The sequence below is a fragment of the Astatotilapia calliptera genome, chromosome 23 (genome assembly GCF_964374335.1).
Source record: "Astatotilapia calliptera chromosome 23, fAstCal68.1, whole genome shotgun sequence".
NCBI lineage: Eukaryota > Metazoa > Chordata > Actinopteri > Cichliformes > Cichlidae > Astatotilapia > Astatotilapia calliptera.
Genome location: NC_137443.1, coordinates 48498437 through 48519152, shown reverse-complemented (window position 1 = coordinate 48519152; position 20716 = coordinate 48498437). Strand labels below are relative to the sequence as shown.

General features: G+C 42.3%; 1 protein-coding gene across 1 annotated transcript in view; it reads right to left on the bottom strand.

Moving 5' to 3' along the window:
- The window catches only part of nlgn4xa (neuroligin 4 X-linked a), a 108159-nt gene that overhangs the window by 53444 nt on the left and 33999 nt on the right, over nt 1–20716 (bottom strand). Inside the window, exon 3 of the mRNA XM_026158222.2 lies at nt 10769–10921. Coding sequence (XP_026014007.1) covers nt 10769–10921 — 153 coding nt within the window. The remainder of the gene's footprint in view (nt 1–10768; nt 10922–20716) is intronic.

Here is a 20716-nt window from a genome sequence, read left to right as displayed (position 1 = left end):
TGCTCCCCCGCATTGGGCAGCCGATATTGGCCTGACCCAATATTGACATGTGCTACTTTTTGACACATTATAGCAGGTTAATTTTAGCAACAGGGTGGATTGAGTTGTACACTTGTCCTGTGGAAACAACAAGACCAGAGCAGAGCAATGTGAGATGTGGAAAAAGGTGTAAATGATACACTGACGGCCGTCCAGCAGGGAATTTGATGTTAAAGTGGTGCGAGCTGATGAGTGTTTGATGACTTCTTACACCCGTCTCCAATCAGCCTGCCGGCACAGACACGATCGAGCTGCTCGGCCTGCAGAGATTGTTGTCCCTTCACACTAGGCATCTGCTTCAGCCCAGTGTCACACATTTACTCACTCACTGAGTCAGGCACCATTGCATGTTAGCACCTTCTCAACAGCTGCTGCAAATATCTGTGTGAATCCTTTGAACTGCAACACTCAGGCAATAGTGAGGTGACAATACTGCCGTGTTTACAGGTGTTTCACAGACGATTCTCATTCTACCTGTTTTGTTCTTCCTTTGGTGCAGATCCACACTGGAGGATGAGTGTGAGAGCAGCGTTATCACAGAAACAACTTCTCACTGAAATGTATCTAAAATTGCAATTCTTAAATAAAAAGTCATTTTATTTATATAGTTCCAGTTCACAGGTGCTTTATAGAATACGCTACAGACCATCCTGTGTTAAATAACTAATAACAAATAACATTGTATTTATATATCACCTTTAAGTTAACAATTCATAAAGGTGAAACAGACAACATAAAACAGGCAAAAATGAACCAAAAGCGGTTTTAAAAAGGTGAGTTTTGAATTGTTTTTTAAAAACACAGTTCTGAGTCCACAGTCTCAGGCCACAGTGGCAAAAGCTCTGTCACCCTTAGTTCTCATGTTAGTCTGTTTCATAGCAAGTAAGTCCTGATCAGATGACCAGTCAAAACCAGGATCTTAAAATGGACTCTGAGTTCAATAAGAAGCCAGTGTAGCTCAGATAGCAGCGGTGTCACATGTGAATACTGGATTTAGTCAAAAGCCCAGCTGCAGTGTTTTGCACAACCTGCAGAAGCTCCAGGGAACCTTAGACACATAAGCAGTGAGGTACAATAGTAGAAGCGCGAAGAAATAAATGTACGTATAGCAATCAGAGCAAAATAAAATAGTGCCTAACTCAGCCACATTTCTTAAATGATAAAAACAAGACCGAACCAGAGAATTCACATGCCCATCCAAATGCGAGAGTCGAGTCAAAGGTGACACCTAAATTCCTGATAGAGGATTTAACATAGACCGAGAGAGGACCAAGGACTTTCACTATCTGGGATTAAAATCTGTCCGGAGCACATACGAGGACTTCAGTTTTCCCCTCGTTGAGTTGGAGGAAATTTGCAGCCAACATCTGATAGAATCTAAGCAGTCATTCAGAAGCTGAAGCTTCAATAAATCCTGGAACTTAAAAGAAACATACAACTGAATGTCACCAGCATAACAGTGATAAGAAATGTTCTTGAAGGAGCCCATTATATGCTGGAGGGCGAGAAGATATACTAAAAACAATAAAGGCTCCAAAACCAAACCCCGAGGGACAGCACAAGTTAGGGAGGTAGAGGATGACCTAAAATCAGAGACCACCACAGAAAAACGTCGGTGATGTAGATATGAGAGCCACTCCAAGGCAGCTCCAGGTAGACCAACCCAATGTTTAAGCCTTTCAAGCAGGATGTGGTGGTCAACTGTGTCAAACACCGACGCGAGGTCCAACATAAGCAGAACAGATCATTTTCCTGCATCATTACTCATCAAAATGTCACTTGAGACCCAAAGAAGGGCTGTTTCCATGGAGTGAGCTCTGCGAAAGCCGGACTGAAACTTAGTGCAATGCTGTGGTTTTCAAGAGCTGCTATAAGCTGCTTAGCCACAACATTTTTTAGAAGCTTAGCAATTAATGGTAATTTGGAGATTGGTCTGTAGCTGCTCAAAAGAGAAGGGTCTAGCTGAGGTTTTTGTAAAAGTGGGAGAATAGCAGCGTTTTTAAAATAAACCAGAACTATACCAGACGCCAGTGAAGAGTGGATTAGAGTGAGCACAGATGGACCAATAGCCTGGAAGACATTTTTGAATAATTATGCAGGTACAATGTCAAATGAACAGGAGGATGCTTTCGCTGAATTCCCTAGTTAGAGAGAGATAGTTGACGATGGTTGGGCACAAAGGGTCTTTAACAGTCTCTCATAATTGACTGGGAGAGGAAGGGAAAGAAAAGTTGGAAAAGAGTGCACAGAGAGAATACAAAACAACAAAATAAAAAAACTGCGAGAGAGAGCAAACACAAGTTAATGGCATAGAATAGAAGTAACCCCTAACCCTAACCCTAAGAAGCACTGGAGGGTCAAAAACAGTGCATTAGAGGTCCAGTGGGCTGAGCCTAAGGTCTAGAATATGATTCAGGGTCACCCTAATCATTCCTGAGTGTAAGCTTTTTTCTTTTTATACTCAAAAAGTGAAATTTTAAGCCCACTGTTAAAAGCAAATGGGACATTCTGAATCCCAACTGGGAGCTGGCTCCACAGAAGACAGGCCTGATAGCTGAAGCGCTCCCATTCTACTTTTGGAAACTCAGGAATCACAAGTAAGGCTGTGCTCTCAGTGGGCTCTTTTTGCTTGATGCAGTATACAGGGGTCTTTGGAAGATATATAGGATCAAAACTTGATAAAACCTGCAGTTAGGGGTGATCCAGTGACCCTGAACGATTCCTCACTTGTGTCTGTGGGTTTTTTGGCTCAGACTGTAGGATTTCATTTGCACTGTGGACTCCACCCACAGCACTTTCTTACTCACCCACATTCATACAAGTACCTAACACTTTAAGTAAACGTTCACACACTCACATGCTGATGTAGGTATTGGGGGCAGTTTGGGGTTCAGCAAGGACAAATGCAAAATGCAGTAGTCGGGGATCAAACCACCAACTTTCCAAATAGACAATCCGCTGTACCTCTGAGCCACAGAAACGCCCCAAAGCTTGCAGTATTTGGTATTTCCAGATGGCTTCCCATCCAAGTACTAACGAGGCCCCATACCGCTTAGCTTCTGAGATCAGGCGTACTCATGGTGGCGAGGCCATAAGCCTTCCTATACTTTCTTTTTTGAACTTGACACATAAAGTGCCTTGAGATGATTATTGTTGTGATTTAGCACTATATTAAAAAACCTTTTTGAATTGAAAACTAGATGGGGTTTGTTTCAAGTGAAGGATTTTAAACTGAAATGAACAGTCAGTCAGTTTGGGAGAAACTCTCTCTGTAGTTCTTGGTAGTAAGCTTGTTGAGGCATTTTAAATCAGATGGTTTTCATGGAACTGAATCTTTGACTTTTGCATCACTTTGCTTTCTCCTAAATGTAACAGAATAATTTAGCTGTATTGGGAAACACTTTTTAATAGAGCAGGATGATGATAGAAATCTTAAAAATCAATCCAGTCAAACCCTAAGACGTTCCATTCTCTGTAGGAAAAGAAACAAAGTAACAAACACAGAACTGTCACCAGTTTGTTCATAATGCCACTCTACGATGCTTAAGTAACCAGATTGATGCTCATGAGTGATTTTTTTCCCTTTTTTTTCTTTGTTACATAAAGATTTTAGTATTTGAATGTCTGGGTGCATGGTTAATCCAGAAAGGTGATTCTGCTGAAAGCTGAACAGAATCATCTTTCTGGCTACGCTGCCATTCTGACTGTCTTTTTGTTATTTGTCCTAATGTTCTCCTTCATCCGTTGTCTTTATCTGTTTTTTCATCTGTATTCTCTCCCTCTTTTTCTCATTCTCTGTCTCTCTCCTCTTCTCTTTTTTCCTCTCTGCAGTGCACACTTTTCCAGAACACCTTTTCCCCCCGGCTCCCAGGAAACTAAATATAGAGACTGGTGCAGACAGCTCGGCCTTATAACAAATGGTAAGCAGAGCAAAGCACGGCACAGTGCAGCAGAGCAGCGGCAGCGTTCATAAGGATATACTGTGGCTTCACTTCACTAAACAACACACCTCATGCAAACAGCAAACAAACCATATGGAGCGCACTTTCAATTCAAACCCGGAAACAACAACCATGAAGGAAATTTGATATTTAACACCGAGATAAGTGTTTTATATTTGTGTGTATCTGTATAACAAGGTGGTTGTTGAAAACAGCTTCATCAGAAGTGAACAACAACTGGTGTCAAGACAAGTTTCACTCATCCATATGTACAGATGAGTGACACATTTAAGAACAATATGCAAATAATTGAAATCCCATGTTATAGCCTTTGTAACAATAAGATCTCAGCTCCGTTGAACACCTATGGAAGTTTTTCTAACGACGTGTTAGACAGGGTTCTTGTTGGGCTCTGCCTGAAAATTTCAAGCACAGGAATAAACACGACAACATGAGACACTGAAAAGAGCAAAGGTCCTACCAGACCAGTCTGACTGGGGTTCATATGTGGCTCCCTGATCTGCAAACATTCGATAGTCTATTTCTGCGGCCTGTAGCTTTTCTACATGCAAGCCATGATCACCATGTGACTTCAAGTTATACACCTACAGCTGAAGCACAGATGGTTGTGAGGAACTAAAGGCCAGGGAGGTTGCAGCAACAGGTTTACATCGATAATTCATCTGTTACATGTCAGATATTTATGTACACATTTTGTGTACAAATTATGCAAAACTATCTTAACAGCTTGGTAGGTGTATAGCTAACTACTCTAGCTACTTTCCTCCTTGGTTTCAGACTGGCTGCTGTTTTTACTATTTAGTGCTGCATTCTGTACTTCACTGATCTGATGAGCAGATGCTAGCCTGTAGGAGATCATCATATATGGTTTGTCCAATGCACTTGTAGCTGCTCTTATCCTAACAATTTCCAGGGACTTCCAGGCTTCTACTACCAGCAGGATTTTGGCTTGTCCAGGTAACTTCAGGGGTAACCCTGGGTTTTCAGTACTATGAAAGCATTTCACTTCTTACTGGGGTAAATCGCCATGGTAACATGGTAACAAGTTCAACATACTCACACTCAATCCGGTTGTTAAGTCTGACATCACTAGCCGTGTCTGGGCCTAAACTCCGCTGCAGCGTTCTGCTCTACCAGGTGTAACTATTGAGTTTAACATCCAGGCATCCATGAAAATGGAATTTATGACATTTAACGGAGTTAGAAGTTAGCAGGGAGTTAGCTCGCTAGCTTCTATCTAAATACAATATAGCATGTCCTGACTGCGGGGTTTTGGAAACAAATTAAAACGTACAGCTCTGTTATCACTTCCAGCATAAATGAAGACAGAAAACTAAACAGCAGTGACGTTTGTAGGGTTACTGAAGTTGGGCTAGCTGGTATATAATGATGTGCTACGTGACCGCTAGCGACACAGCTATGTTAGCATAATATAAACAAGCTAACTTTTTTTCCACTCGATAAAAGTTAACGTGAGTGTTCTCGGTGGTCAGGAACAAATGTAATCGCATGGCAGGATGCTGTAAAAGGACCAAACTTCAGCCAGGAGAACAACTGAGATAATCCATCCACAATACGAGGTTAGTCATTCATATACTGCTGCATGGGCTGGGCTGTAGTTACATCCTAAGGTTTTAAAAACTGAGCTTAAATAAATGATTAGTGGTAATAAAAGCAGAGGGAGGTCAACAGTGATCACTGACTGTTTTAGGAGCTTTTTGAGATCAAATAGAAGAAAATACAAAACATTAAACATGTTAACAACACAAAAGCCATATTAAACGCAGACTACTTTAGACCCGGAAGTAGGATTCGTCACGTCATCACTTAACGACCGGATATTCTTTCTGTTATATGGATTTACTTAACATAACATTAGCGATTAGGTGAAGCAGCCACATAAAGCTGCTTATCAAGGTGTGAAATGAACAACTTGAGCTGTTTCATGTCAGGGGTGGTGTTCGTAGCATCTATGCTGGAAATTGTGTGAAACATTTTCACAGGAACGTTGTTAGGTTTAAATTGTTAAATGTTGTCATAGCGTTACTTAAATTTGTAAAGTCTTAACTCAAGCAGCATTATCAAAGACATCCCTTTGTCTCTGAGCACCTCTCCAGCTTGTTGAATGATGGGGGAGGATGTAGTGTTTTATTATGGGACATCCTATGTGAGGGTTCTGTTTTCTTGGTTAGTAAACTTCCTGCCTTTATGACCCTTTTGGTGAGCATGAGGTCACACAAACGTACCCCCAAACACAAACACTCAGATGCATACAGACACACACATTCTCGCACTTGCATACACACACACATACACACACGTGCTTACACGTGCACACACATGGTGTCTTTTAGAACCATAGGCGGGTTTTACAATGGGTGGTGCTTGTGTGTATTGTAACTGTTTTCAATAAAAGGCGGCAAGGAAGGCTGTTTATTTGAAGCTGGCTAGGAGACGGGTGAGGAGCGTTTAGCTCCAAGAGCCTGCTTCCGACCAGCCTCCCTTTCTCGCAAGAAAAATCGATCGATTGCTGATTGTCTTGCTTCCTTGTCGTTAACGGGAATACGTTTCTAAACCAGCGGGGCCTGTGGAAGCGCAGACCCAACAAATGTATGTATGTAATTTGTTGATTTAGAGCATGGTGTGCTACTCAATGCTAATCTGCTGCTACTCGAACACAGAACGCTAGGGTTGCCAACCGTCCCTTAAAAAACGGAATCGTCCCGTATTTAGAAACAAAAGTACACGTCCCGTATTGAGCTAATAAGGGACGCACTTTGTCCCGTAATACAGTGAGAATCAAAAGTAGTCTATAAATGTTAATGGAATTAACACTTTGTTTGAAAACATAATTCCCAGCCCCTCTCCTGCTTTGTGACCAATGAGCTGACAGCACACTTATGACAATTTGAGTATGACAAGTCGGATTACAGCTCATCTCATTGGTCGAGGAAAGGTCGCTTACAGAGAAAATATTGGAAGACAACAGATGACCACAACAACAAGCATGGCCAGCGGGGAAACAAACGCCGACACTGCGGTGCAAGTCTCGGACGACAGTACACCTAAAGCTGGGCAAACACTGTGCGATTTTCAAACTGCACGATTGACTCGCAGGGGTTAGAAGTTGGTAGGTCACGATGCAGGTCTCACACTATACCGCCCGATGCTCTGATACGACCTGAGTGCTCACACTGTGCCTCCATAAAATGAAGGTTATAACAGACAATCTGTCGCTCGCTCTCTCTGTCTTTCACTCACACAGACACACCACCACCATCAACTTTGCTAAATTGCTAATGAAAAACATGATCAGGCAGCTGTGATTGAGCAGCATGTAGATCCAACTATTTTCACGGTTGTTGTGGTCGTGATAATTTTGTGAGGCCACATCGAAAAGGCTCGGATGAGCTTTCCAAAGTTCTACAAGTTGTGCCTCCATCGCTTGTGTCCAGATCACACGCTGCACCGCTGCTCCGTCTTTTTCACCGACGTTTACGTGTTTGAGCGTGAGCAGTGTGAGCGGCTCACGAGCGATTCTCGTTACCCCACGTATACTACACGATGCACGATGAAGGCCAAAATTGGGCCGATCACCAAATCGGTCGCATGACTCAAAAATCGGCTCAAAATGGGCCAAAAATCGCACAGTGTGAGCCCAGCATTAGAGCAGCAATGTTTGTTCCCCTCAGAGAAAGAAAAAAAAGGCTGCAAAAGTACAGGGAGGACTGGGAAAAGGAAAACACCTGGCTGGGAAAGTGCACGATAACACCTATAAAGCGCACTGCACTGTGTGCCGGCGCACTTTTTCCATAGGCATGCTTCTAGTGGTGGGCACATGAAGAACATGAGGGGCGTGAAAGCTCGGGGAACCCTTAACCAATTTCTTGTCCACCAGGTCACGGCAGAAGCAGATATGGTATGTAAACATTGGTTTGTTGTTTAAACCCTCTGGTTAAGGTTAATATGGGCATGTGCAGTGAATATCAGCGTTATGTGGCCAGAAGTGTGATAATATAATTTATTTTGTGTAATAAACAACTGCAAGGATAGATGATTACAACAAATAGATGACTAATACATAAAAGTAATACATAGATGAATAATGATGATGAGTTAAGATGCGTAATCATGGGAACAAGCGGGTTTACAAACAGGAGCAGCTGATTAGCATTAGAAAAGCTGAAATAATACCTCAACTGAAGCCAATTGTACTAAATGCACTAAATGTGCACAGTTACAAGAATGTTTTTCGTTCTATTGTTTTCTATTAATTTATATAATTTTAAGTTAAGCAGGACAGAGTTCTTTTAAAGAAAGATTTACTTATATTCTCAAAAGTTAAGCATGACAGGCTTCTGTTTAAGAAAGAGACCTGTTTTATGTGTTAATGTTGTCATTTTGAGCTAAAAATAAATGGCCAAATGATCATTTGTTTCCCATATGGTCATATCACAAAGAATATGCATCTGCTTAAATCAAATTCAAGTCAAATGGTTAAAAAATAATTTCACACACAAAAAAAGAGCTACCACACTGGGAAGGGTGAAGACAACTGGGTTGCCCGGCCCTGGCCACGAGGTGTCCCTTATTTATTTTTCAGGGAGTTGGCAACCCTACAGAACGCATACCAGGAATACCTGGAATAGTCAGTCAAACAAATGTCAATTTATCTGCCAAGAAATAAAAAGATTTCCACACAGTCTTCATTAGACAGTACCCTTAATCATTTAATCCAGTTCAACGTTTGAGAGCTGTAATGTGCAGCCGTCACTTGAGAAATAAATAACAGCATTGACAGCACACACTAGATTATACTTTGTTTTCAAAACTTAATTTGATGTGTTTCATCAGGTTTAACAGATCCTTTAGGTTTATTTTCATAGTCACTAAATTAGTGCAACAAGTCATTAAGGGGAGAGTCTGGCTGGTAAACAAATCTGACTTGTGGGACTACTCAGTTAAATGCTATACATGAGGAAGCTGGGTAGGCACTGCAGGCAGGTAGAGCTAGCTGTGTCTGCCCACCACCACTTTAAAAGGGCGACAGTCTTTAGAAGCAGAGACTCTGACCCTTTAGACAAACAGTTGGTCGAGATTTCCTGTATGTGACGATGTACCAGTCAATTCATCAAACTTGATGTAAAGGAAAATCAAAGTTGTATGATGCTTCTCCAAAGCAGTTTGAACACAGACACAATATCTTCCTCTTATCTTACCTAACTGAACAATTACAATCATGCTGAGTGGAAACAGGTTATTTGTATCTAAATCTAAGACATGGATGCCAAAATATGAGGGATTTATAAATATTATGCATGCTGTAAAGACACTATACAGGAAATATGGACTACTTATTCAAACTGGTAACTGTAAGTTAGTACAACTGTTACAAGGCTTCAGTGCTTTTATCCATCTCGGTTTTAGAATTACAGCGCTCCCTCGTTTATCGCAGGACTTACGTTCTAAAAATAACCCACGATAGCTGAAATCCCCGAAGTAGCCAGCTTTATTTTTTACAATTATTATAGATGTTTTAAGGCTGTAAAACCCCCTCACTACACACTTTACACACTTTTCTCAGACAGGCATGAACATTTTCACACTTTTCTCTCTTGTTTAAACTCTCGAAGTTCAAACCTTCGTAGAAAAATAAGTCCAGTATCATAGAACGAAACCAAAGGCGCCCGCAGGTGACGACGTTTCGTCGACATTGTTGTGTCTGTTTGGCCAATCAGGACTCAGAACAGAATGCGCTGCACAAAAAAATAAAATAAAAAAATATCAAAAAAATTCCACAAAAAAATCAGCCAAACACCGAGGCCGCGAAAGGTGAACTGCGTTATAGCGAGGGACCACTGTACATCCCTGCAGAATGGTTGCACGCTGCCATCAGGAAAAAATGAAGCAAGTAATAAAGTTTATCAGAGAAACCAATGATTTTAGACTCATTCACAAAGTCAACATACATCTTAATATACATGCATCGTTGTTTTCTAAAGGAAAAATCATAGTGCCTTTATGCCTACCTCATCATTAGCAAGATTATCAAGTCAGCAAGCTGTTTTGATCTTGACACAGTTGGTCCACCAAACACAAGCCTTAGCACCCAAATCTTTGTCCATTTGCATCATGACTTAAATAATTACTATAATGACAAAAAGTGCAGCTTTGACTCGAAATCTGACCCTGGAAAAGCGTATCTGTCTTCATTTGTACATTTTCTTCTGACAACCTGGGATAGCTAGGTTAAAGGGTTTTTTCATGCCAAATTAAAGAATGTTGTTACAATTTGATAAAATACTTTCAGAGAAACACGTCTCTTCATAGTTCATCTCAAAAAGAAAAGGGTTATTGTCCTAATAAGAAATGTGGGCTGCACTGATATAAAGGTATTTTAAACAGAGATGAATACAGACAAAAATGCAAACCACGTCCTAACCTGGCAACATGGAGGTTTGGAGAACAGGAAAAAGAAACTGCAGCTTGAAAACTCCACGATGATGAGTGGGAATAGTGTATCAAGTATATCTGTGTACGTATGAATTTCAGCTGCAAATCAATTTTTAAGGAAAAGTTTCAAAGATAAATATGTGATCAAAGAAGAACATTTCTAATGTCCCGCTCCCTGAATGTAACAGCGAGCCAGTTAATGAAAGAGGGGAAGCCAAACAGTCAAATCAATCAATAAATCAATGAACCACTTATGCCACAATCAGCACTTCTCCAAACCAGTTAAAACACCACAATTAAAGCGGCGGACTCACCGAGAACTCCGAGCCGGTAATTGATTGTGATGACGATGACATTTCCATAGCTGGCCAGGATGCTGCCATCAATCATGTTGCCAGTTCCCTCCATGTAGGATCCTCCGTGGATGTAAACCATGACTGGCTTTAACCCGTTCTCATCGTGGATATCTGTAGATAAGAAAATACAACAAAAATGTCTTTTTTAATTGAACCCAATGATTTTTTTAAAATCAGGAACTCGTTTTCATGCAGAATGTGATTACATTTTATTTTGTTTACAACTTTTAAACAAATACACTAAAAGTGTTTTCAGTGCTATATTGGCACCTGAACCTACAAAAATCAGGAAGCGCACAATAATGTTTTACTGAGGTTACTAAAACAACTAAACAGACTAGATAAACAAATAATCGGAGCTAATATTCAGTGTTTCGCTTTTGTTTTATGATCTGTTCTAAAGACAGTATGATAACATATAACATATACTATTTTAATGTGTTTTAGGAGAACAGGAAGCACAAATCAAATGTATGCAAAGATGACAACGTTTCTCTAACTTCCCAGACCATAAAGGGCTCCAGGCCGACTGTGTGGCACTTCAGTGAAGTGCACATTTGTTTGTCATTAGTGGAAAGAGATTACATCAAAGCATCAGATGCTTTAAAGACCTTAAGGCAACCACTATGTTTTAATTGCGGGGCCCCATATTGACAGTGTCATGATCCACTGTTGGGTTCTTATATTTCACTTAATGTGAAACTTTCAAACTGAAAGTGGTTTACATCGTTTGAATCACAAGGCTCTGCTTTTTGAAATAACAATTTAAAAAACTCAAACTTCCCTGTTTCAGGGGCTGAAAGATTATGAGGGTAATGACTATAGTGTTACCATACTATACGATACACAGATTATTGTGTGTATGGTTAGCAGAATGCTGTAAAGTGTAAAAGGTCATTCCTCAAAATAAGATCCGTGGCTCCTCCAGTTCATGTGTCAAAGTATCCTTGGACAAAGTTCTGAACTTGTGCATTTACCCAGTAGGCACAGATAAATGCATGGTATGAATTTGGTGTAATAGACTGACTCTTGTAGTAGCAAGCACTACTGCTCACGTTGTGTAGCATGGCACCTTTCTGTTCACTAAACTGGATATTCAATGTTATTTTTTACATTTCAGTAGAAAATATGACAACAAATTGTGCATTTGACTGGAAATTCATCTGGTAGCTTTTATATCACAAAGCAAATACATCAATATAGTGTGACTGCTCTATGACGACAACACAGTTATGTCGATAACTTTTACAGTTACTACATAATTCACTTTGGTTTCATTGAACACTGTCTGAGAGTCATTTCTCTGTGGTAAGAATTGCTGGTTACTGTTGGCAGGAAGCAAACATGTACGTTGTGTTAAAGTTTTCACGTGGCTCTGTGCAGTTCTGTTCCATACTGTGATTCAGCAGGTCCTGCCACAGTATTGAGTTGAGGTCTGGACTTTAACAACTGCTGTTTATTTTGTACCTAATTCCATTTGTCAAAATAACCACATCTGTGGATAAATGCCACTGGAAGTGTTGAACTGATGACAGATTGGCTGAGGTGGGTTTTAATGCACAGCATCCTATATGATTATTGTGCATTAACATCTGTGCATCCACTGTAATGAACATATGACCACTGTAAATTGTTTAACTATTGATAAGAAGAGTTTTAGTGCAGTGTTGTCATTTTAAAGTGATAAACTAGCTCTATAACATGTCTGTGAAGGTTCTCAGTCATCCAGGTCATCGTAGTCAAAGCAGCTTGCAAAGAAAAGCGTCTGGACTTCTTTAAGTTGCTTGAAGACGTTTCACCTCTCATCCGAGAAGTTTCTTCAGTTCTAAGGTCAAATGGTGGAGAGTCCCAGATATAAACCTAGTGGGAGTGACCCCCCACAGAGGGACAAAAGGACCCCCTGATTAGTGATGGGATTTCCGGCTCTTTTTAGAGATCCGGCTCTTTCGGTTCGGCTCACTAAAAAGAGCCGGCTCTTTCGGCTCCGAACCGGCTCTTTGGGTTGTTTTGTTGCTTTAATTAATTTATTATTAACAATAATATAAAATTATGCACAAAAGGAATTACTAACGTAAAAAAAAAGTGGTTTTATTTATATATGTTTATATATAAATATATGCGGTGGCCCCTAGAGACAAAACACGTACAAACTCCAAAACACATTTCTAGCATGAACTGAACTTCCAAAGCAGAGCTACCTAGATCACTTAAATTACACAATTGAAAGCATGTGTGCATTGTTTGTGTATTTATACACAGGCACTCATATATATTCAAATAATTAAAAAAAAAAAAAAGTTCATTTACCTGTTACTACCACACACCAAATCCGGTCGTTGGTACTTGCTGGCTTGTGTAGCCACTAGGTAACAAAAGCTCAACACTGCGCCCAGCATCCTGGAGCACTTCTGTTGTGTTTTGTACGTGTTTTCAGTTTTTACGTGTTTTGGAGTTTGTACGTGTTTTGGAGTTTGTACATGCTTCAGAGTTCGTACTTGATTTGAAGTTTGTATGTGCTTTGTGCTACTGAGTGTAACTACTGCCCCTCCCCCCTCTGCCCAGCGTAAAGCACAAGGCTGGCGTGCGGAGTGAAGCGGGAAAAAAGTGCGAGAGAGAGGGTGAGAGAAGAAAAAAAAAATACAACCCACGTGACAGCTCGCGATAAGGAGCCGGCTCGCGTCGTTCACGTCAAAGAGTCGGCTCTAAGAGCCATTTCGTTCGCGAACGACCCATCACTACCCCTGATGATCCTCTAATCGCCTGACAGCTCCTTGGAGGACAGGACCAACTTCACCCCCGATCAGACCTGCACACTGTTAGACCTCTGCCTCACCACCACATACTTCAAATACAACGAAGGCTTTTACAGACAAAAACATGGCTGTGCCATGGACTCCCCCGTGTCACCTATTGTAGCCAACCTTTACATGGAGGAAGTGGAAAGGAAGGCTCTTGGCTCTTTCAAAGTAAGAGTACCCAGCCACTGGTACAGATATGTAAATGGTAAAATGGTAAATGGCCTGTATTTGTATAGCGCTTTTCTAGTCCCTAAGGACCCCAAAGCACTTTACACAACCTGTCATCCACACATTCACACACTGGTGATGGCAGCTACAATGTAGCCACAGCCACCCTGGGGCGCACTGACAGAGGCGAGGCTGCCGGACACTGGCGCCACCGGGCCCTCTGACCACCACCAGTAGGCAACGGGTGAAGTGTCCTGCCCAAGGACACAACGACCAAGACTGTCCAAGCCGGGGCTCGAACCGGCAACCTTCCGATTACAAGGCGAACTCCCAACTCTTGAGCCACGATCGCCCACGTAGACGACACCTGGGTCAAAATCAAGACACAAGAAGTGGAATCCTTCACCGCGCACATCAACGCTGTGGATAAAAACATCAAGTTCACCAGGGAAGACACAAAGGACGACTGTTTGCCTTTCCTGGACTGCGCCGTGCACATTGAAGAGAACGGCAACCTCAACATCGAAGTTTACCGGAAGCCCACACACACGGACCAGTACCTCCTCTTTGACTCCCACCACCCTCTGAACACAAACTTGGAGTAATCAGGACCCTACACCACCGGGCAGAACATGTTCCCTCTAAGCCTGAAGGAAAAAAGAAGGAACACACACATGTAAAGGAAGCACTCAAAACGTGCGGCTATCCTAAATGGGCGTTCTTAAAGTCAGCAAAGAGGCACAGAAAAGAAGATCAGACACCAGCGAGGGAGGATAAGAAGGACAGACGCAACAACATTGTCATCCCCTATGTAGCCGGTGTATCAGAGACACTCAGGAGAGTTTTCTCCAAGCACGACATCCCAGTGTATTTCAGACCCAGCAACACGCTCAGACAAAAACTGGTTCATCACAAAGACAAAACGCCAAAACACAGACTTAACAATGTGGTGTTTGCTGTACAGTGCAGCGAGGAATGCTCAGACCTCTACATCGGAGAGACCAAACAGCCACTTCACAAGTGCATGGCACAACACAGAAGAGCCACCTCCACAGGACAAGACTCAGCAGTCCATCTGCATCTAAAGGTCAAAGGTCACTCTTTGAGGATGCCAACGTTCACATTTTGGACAGAGAGGACAGATGGTTTGAAAGAGGAGTGAAAGAAGCTTCTATGTCCACTGTGAGCGACCATCTTTGAACAGAGGCGGGGTTTACGACACCAACTGTCTGCCATCTATAATCCAGTTTTGAGATCCTTCCCAGACGCCTTAACGCCCACTCACATCCTGGGCCATCTGACCTCAGGACATCACATGATAAGGTGGGGCCAGGTTTCACAATGAACTCACCCGAAACTCTGGCTGATTGGGACCCACGCCCAGTTTCCCACCTTGGCTCAGGTGATTAGAGGATCATCAGGTGGTCCTTTTGTCCCTCTGTGGGGGGAAACTCCCACTAGGTTTATATCTGGGACTCTCCACCATTTGACCTTAGAACTGAAGAAACTTCTCGGATGAGAGGTGAAACGTCTTCAAGCAACTTAAAGAAGTCCAGACGCTTTTCTTTGCAAGCTCCTTTGACTACGATGACCTGGATGACTGAGAACCTTCACAGACAATAATAAATCCTTTTACTCTCTCAGTGAGCCAAAGATGTGTTTGCAGCATAATGCAGTTGTTTCCGTCCTGGATGAAGTTTGCACTTCACCATCATGCCCTCGCCCTTTTGTGCAATAAAAATATAAGTAATATCCATATCCATGCTGCAGACTGCATCCCTATTTTCTGCCTCCTGCATTTTGATAAAATAGTTTTCAGATGTAAAAGTGGTCTGGCCCCAGTGTCTTTCTGGACACATTCAAGGACATGGCTAAAGGATCATCAGGGGGTCCTTTTGTCCCTCTGTGGGGGGAAACTCCCACTAGGTTTATATCTGGGACTCTCCACCATTTGACCTTAGAACTGAAGAAGCTTCTCGGATGAGAGGTGAAACGTCTTCAAGTAACTTAAAGAAGTCCAGATGCTTTTCTTTGCAAGCTCTTAGACTATCTCTATAACAGCATTGTACACTGGCTAGGCTAGCTAGCCTCTGTGTAACTCCCTTGTAGATTTGTTGTTGTGCTCATTCTGCTGTTTCATGACCCAATTTTAGCCGAGCTGTAGCTGTGGGGCAGATTTCCTTTTCTCTAGAATACTTTGTGATGGAAAATCGTGCGTTGTAGCCAAACATCCCCCCTCCTCACCTGTCCTCCGAACATTATTCCAGAAGCAGTTCATTACTGCAAACCTGTTTTTGCAATTACTCTGACCTTTGACCTCTGGCTTGGGCTGAATTTCCTGGGCTAACACACACCCGAATGCTCCTGACCAGCAAACCTTTGTGTTTATAGATGTGTTAGCTTCATTCCTGCAGACGCAGCAACAGTGTCCTTAGTTTTCCACATGCACAGAGTCCTGTGAAAACCTTTTGCAGTTGTGTAATACTCAGTTTAGATCATACAATCAATATGCAAGTTCTAAAAACTATTATAGTGTGTACAGCGGGGACATTAGTTTGACCTTTCTCTTCTTTAGTAGGACCCTTCCATTTAAGTACCAGCCCATTTTAAAGTGGACATTTGAGGAGTGTTGTGCTGGAGATATGGTTTGACATTCTCGAGCACACCTGCTGGCTTTTACCCAGTAATCTCTATATCTGTCTGCTCTCCCACCTCCTCCTTTTGTTCTTTATATAATGCACAGGCAGCATGGCAATCAGGCCAGATGAATACCGTGTTTATGAAGCTGCCCAGCTGTGATTAAGCAGCATGATTAGTACATGTGTAGGTGGTCATTATAAATTAAGAGCGGGTCCTTTGCATAAAAGAAGATGGAATGAGATGCAACCAGTCAGAAAAAGCAAGGTCTGCAATAAATCGCTCAGCAGCAGCTTCTTCGTCTGGACCTCAGCATATTTTAACAAGAAAATATCTGAGAGTACTCTGGGAGCACTCTGCTGCCACTGACACAGGAAAGCGTTAGTGGACACATCACTTCTATTAACCCAAGGGCAAAAACTCTAGAATGGAGTTATCAGTGCTGTCCTCACATTGCCCAGCATCTGCTGCACTATAACAGTTCTCAGTGTCCAACAGCCGAACGAACACATTATCAATGGCCCTGCTGACTAGACTGCTGCAAACTCTCCCAGATGTCATTTCGATGAAAGCAGCTACTGAGGAAAATACTGAACTGGGAGTAGAGGTGACCAACTAAACATCTGAAAGTAATGATTCTGCATATACTGACAGATAGAAGCCTTTATATACTTCCAAACATCTTAGTAAAAGCTTCTGTTTGAGAGAGCATATATATGTTTTTATATTATTTTAACTTATAGAAAGTTAGCCTGCTTCTTTTTTATTCTTGATGATAATTAAATGATGATTAGTTAACACAATATTGTGTTATGTGTTACATGCTGAAGAACCTAAACAACACAACCACCCCTGGACAATTTACTGATAGTTTTATGTCCTGTCAAATCACCTTAGGTTCACTGAGGCTTTCCAGTGCAAGGCCTGTGATCACCTGTGATCATTTGAGCCAGGATGAATAAGGTTATTCTAGCACGAGACATTTTTTATGGAGATTGTCTGCTCATGACTTTTTGGCTCTTTCAAATTGGCTCAGGTTTTACTTACAACGTATAGACTAAAAAGGGTTAACATTTATAGAACTATTAACCACTCTGTGTCATCTGAATGAGTGAAATGTTTTAAATCCTAATGTTTCACATTTCAGTATTCTTAATTTTCTTTCCATTGTTATCACAACCATCTAAACAGACCAGTTAGTGTGGATGAGTCTATCCGATTTGGCTAAAAACAAAGATGTCAGCGGCAGCTAAAACTGGTCACTTACTGGTCTGTTCTTCAATTCCTGTAAGCTGTGTGGAAAGCACACGGCTGTATGTATGAGGCATGCCAGTAAGCTTGCTACAAATGTAGGCAGGCGGGCAGGTGGGCATGGAGCAGGAGGAGTGTATCACTCCACTCCTCTGCATAGAAAACAATGAAGTGAAGCAGTGGAGAGCAGCCCACGGAGAGAGGTTATTAATCTCTGCTGTGAATTTGTACCTTAGATTTGCTAATGTCTCTGCATCAAAACTCTCAGAAGGAACTGGCGCTGATACCCAAAACCAACCTTGGACTTACTATGCATAAAAGCAGGCCTGTTAATTACAGGGCCATGATGGCTGCGTGGTGTTAGTGTGTTCCTGTTTATCACTCAGCTCCACACTAGTAGAGGCCCAGTGGAACAGTGTGGGTGGTGGAAACAACCTTGAAGAGGCAGCTGCGGAAAAAACAACTGCCACTGTCATAGGCTCTAACTGATAGACATCTGATGGTCGCTTCAGGCCTCTGTGGGCTCAGGCAAAACTATTTGTTGGCTCTCCATCAAACTAACAGACAAACCGGTACTACCCATCTCTTCTGGTGTATTGCACCAGTGGAGTCAGAAGTCTGAGAGAAGGAGGAGGTGAGTGAATGCACTCAGGGCACTTTTATCCAACAGAGAGAAGCCCATAGATTTAGAGCTGTGTTTTATGACTGGAGAAGGAGAGGTGGTCTTGGGGCACCATGTCCCAATCCTGTCAGCTTGGAATGCACTTAGAATTAAAGAAATCAAAGTGCTTCAAGTACTCCTCTCTCTGCCCTGTTCTTACTATCTCTGGCTCTCTGTACTCTCTTGGGCATGTGGAGCTGCCGGGGTGACTGTGCAGCAACTTTGTCCCACACATTCATCACTGCCATCCAGGCTGGGGAGAGAATATATTCTTCTACTGGCTGCGCGTGTTGCACACATTACTCATTTTATATGGGTGTGGAGGCTGAAGAGAGTGAAGCGAGTGGGGTAATGTTTGGGGTAGTGTAGTGGGGTGGAGGGGTCCTTCAGCTTTTTCTGCTGTTGGCAGTGGAAGATGGTTAATGGAAACTCTGTAAAGTGCATCTCCATCGCACCACTATCACTGCAATCACAGTGATATAACCTCCTCTCTCAGGAGTGATAGTTGCTTTTTGGCCCAGGGCATGAGAAACAAACCTGCACCGCAGACCATCTACTCTGTATGTTTAAACCCATCAGAGAGAAGAAGGAAAAATCTTAAGCAAGGACACATTACACAAGAACGGGGTGACAAGTCTGATGTAGCGATGTATCTCCATTTGAAAGTTTTGAGTATTGACAACGTTTTCTTCAAGGTGCTTTATATTGTATATTACTGTTTATAGCCATCTGTAAAACATGGTGGAGGCTCTATCGGTGCTTCATTCCAGCAGGTGGTGTATGGGATTGTGTCAAAACTGAACCTGGAAAAACACCATCGGATTTTCATCTACGAGTCAATACAACCAGTGTTGGGGAGTAACGGAGTACATGTACCGCTGCTACGTATTTAAAATACAAAATATGAGTAACTGTACAGTTGCTGTTACAGTTACCATTTAAAAGGGTGGTATTCAGAATACAGTTACTTTGTTGAAATAAATGGATTACACGGCGGTATTTTCCTGTTTCACATGTTAGATTGTCCCTTCTCTATTTTTGGTAATTCCACACCGGTGTAAAACCAAACACAACACGCATTAAGAGGCTCTAATGCCTGTGTCTCATTCTCGCGGCCCATGTCATCCCTAGTAAATGGTAAAATGGTAATGGTCTGTATTTGTAAAGCGCTTTACTTGGTCCTGAGGACCCCAAAGTGCTTTACACTATACACAATCATCCACCCATTCACACACACGTTCACACACTGGTGATGGCAGCTACATTGTACCCACAGCCACCCTGGGGCGCACTGACAGAGGCGAGGCTGCCGGACACTGGCACCACCGGGCCCTCTGACCACCACCAGTAGGCAACGGGTGAAGTGTCCTGCCCAAGGACACAACGACCGAGACTGTCAGAGCCAGGGCTCGAACCATCAACCTTCCGATTACAAGACGAACTCCCAAATCTGAGCCACGATCGCCCCTAGTTGAAAAAATATTTTTAAAAATTATTTTAAAAAATGATTTAATAAGAAGGCAACAGGCAGAGTGTTACCTAAAGATGGCGGCGCACACTGTTGCAGCGGCTTACGGCTCTCCGTCTCAGTACTCCTTTCTACACCCGCCAGGGCCTTGCTGAGGCTAAAAAACCAACCACACAAGCCACCTCTGCCAAGCCTCTATCTCTCCAATGCCAGATCCCTCATCCCCGGACGGTGTTCACATAATTGCAGGTGACTTTAATAAGGCCGACATAAAGACCCCAGCGCTCCCAAAGTTATCAGCATGTCAAATGTTGCATGTCAAAAACTTTGTTGAACGCAGCCTCTTGGAAGAGTCCTTTGGTTTCTTACTTTAGGACATTGGTAGCTAAACCTGGATGTAGTAAATGTCTGGATACTCGACTGGATGGCAGTTTGAAGCCTTGGCCAATGAACTGGTTTCTGTGAAGCCACTATACTCTAGACTCATCACAATGCTTTCCTAATCATGCAACACAATAAAAAAGTGTGAAACTGTCTTTATACTTCATTTGCAGTTGTTAGAAAAGTTCAGCTAATGCTCGAAAGCAAACTTCAAGAGTGATTGTGGCAGATGAAGTCTAAAAGGTTCTCTGCAGTGCTGCCTGTTGCATCAGCCACTGAGGTATAGGTGGAACCACAGGGGAGCTACAGGAGTAATAAATTGCCACTGCAGATATTCAAACAGTCAGTGTGCATCGATCCTGAGTGCTTCCCTTAAAAAACAGGCAAGCCAAAGAAGTGCCTGAAGATGCTTTTTCGAGACCTTTCAGCATAAATCAATCTATTCTCCTGGTGCATCAGGCTATATTAAAATCTGATGTTTCAACTTAGCTGGTATATTACTCTTTAACAGTGAATTTGAGCTAGCAGTGTCTCAGTAGGAA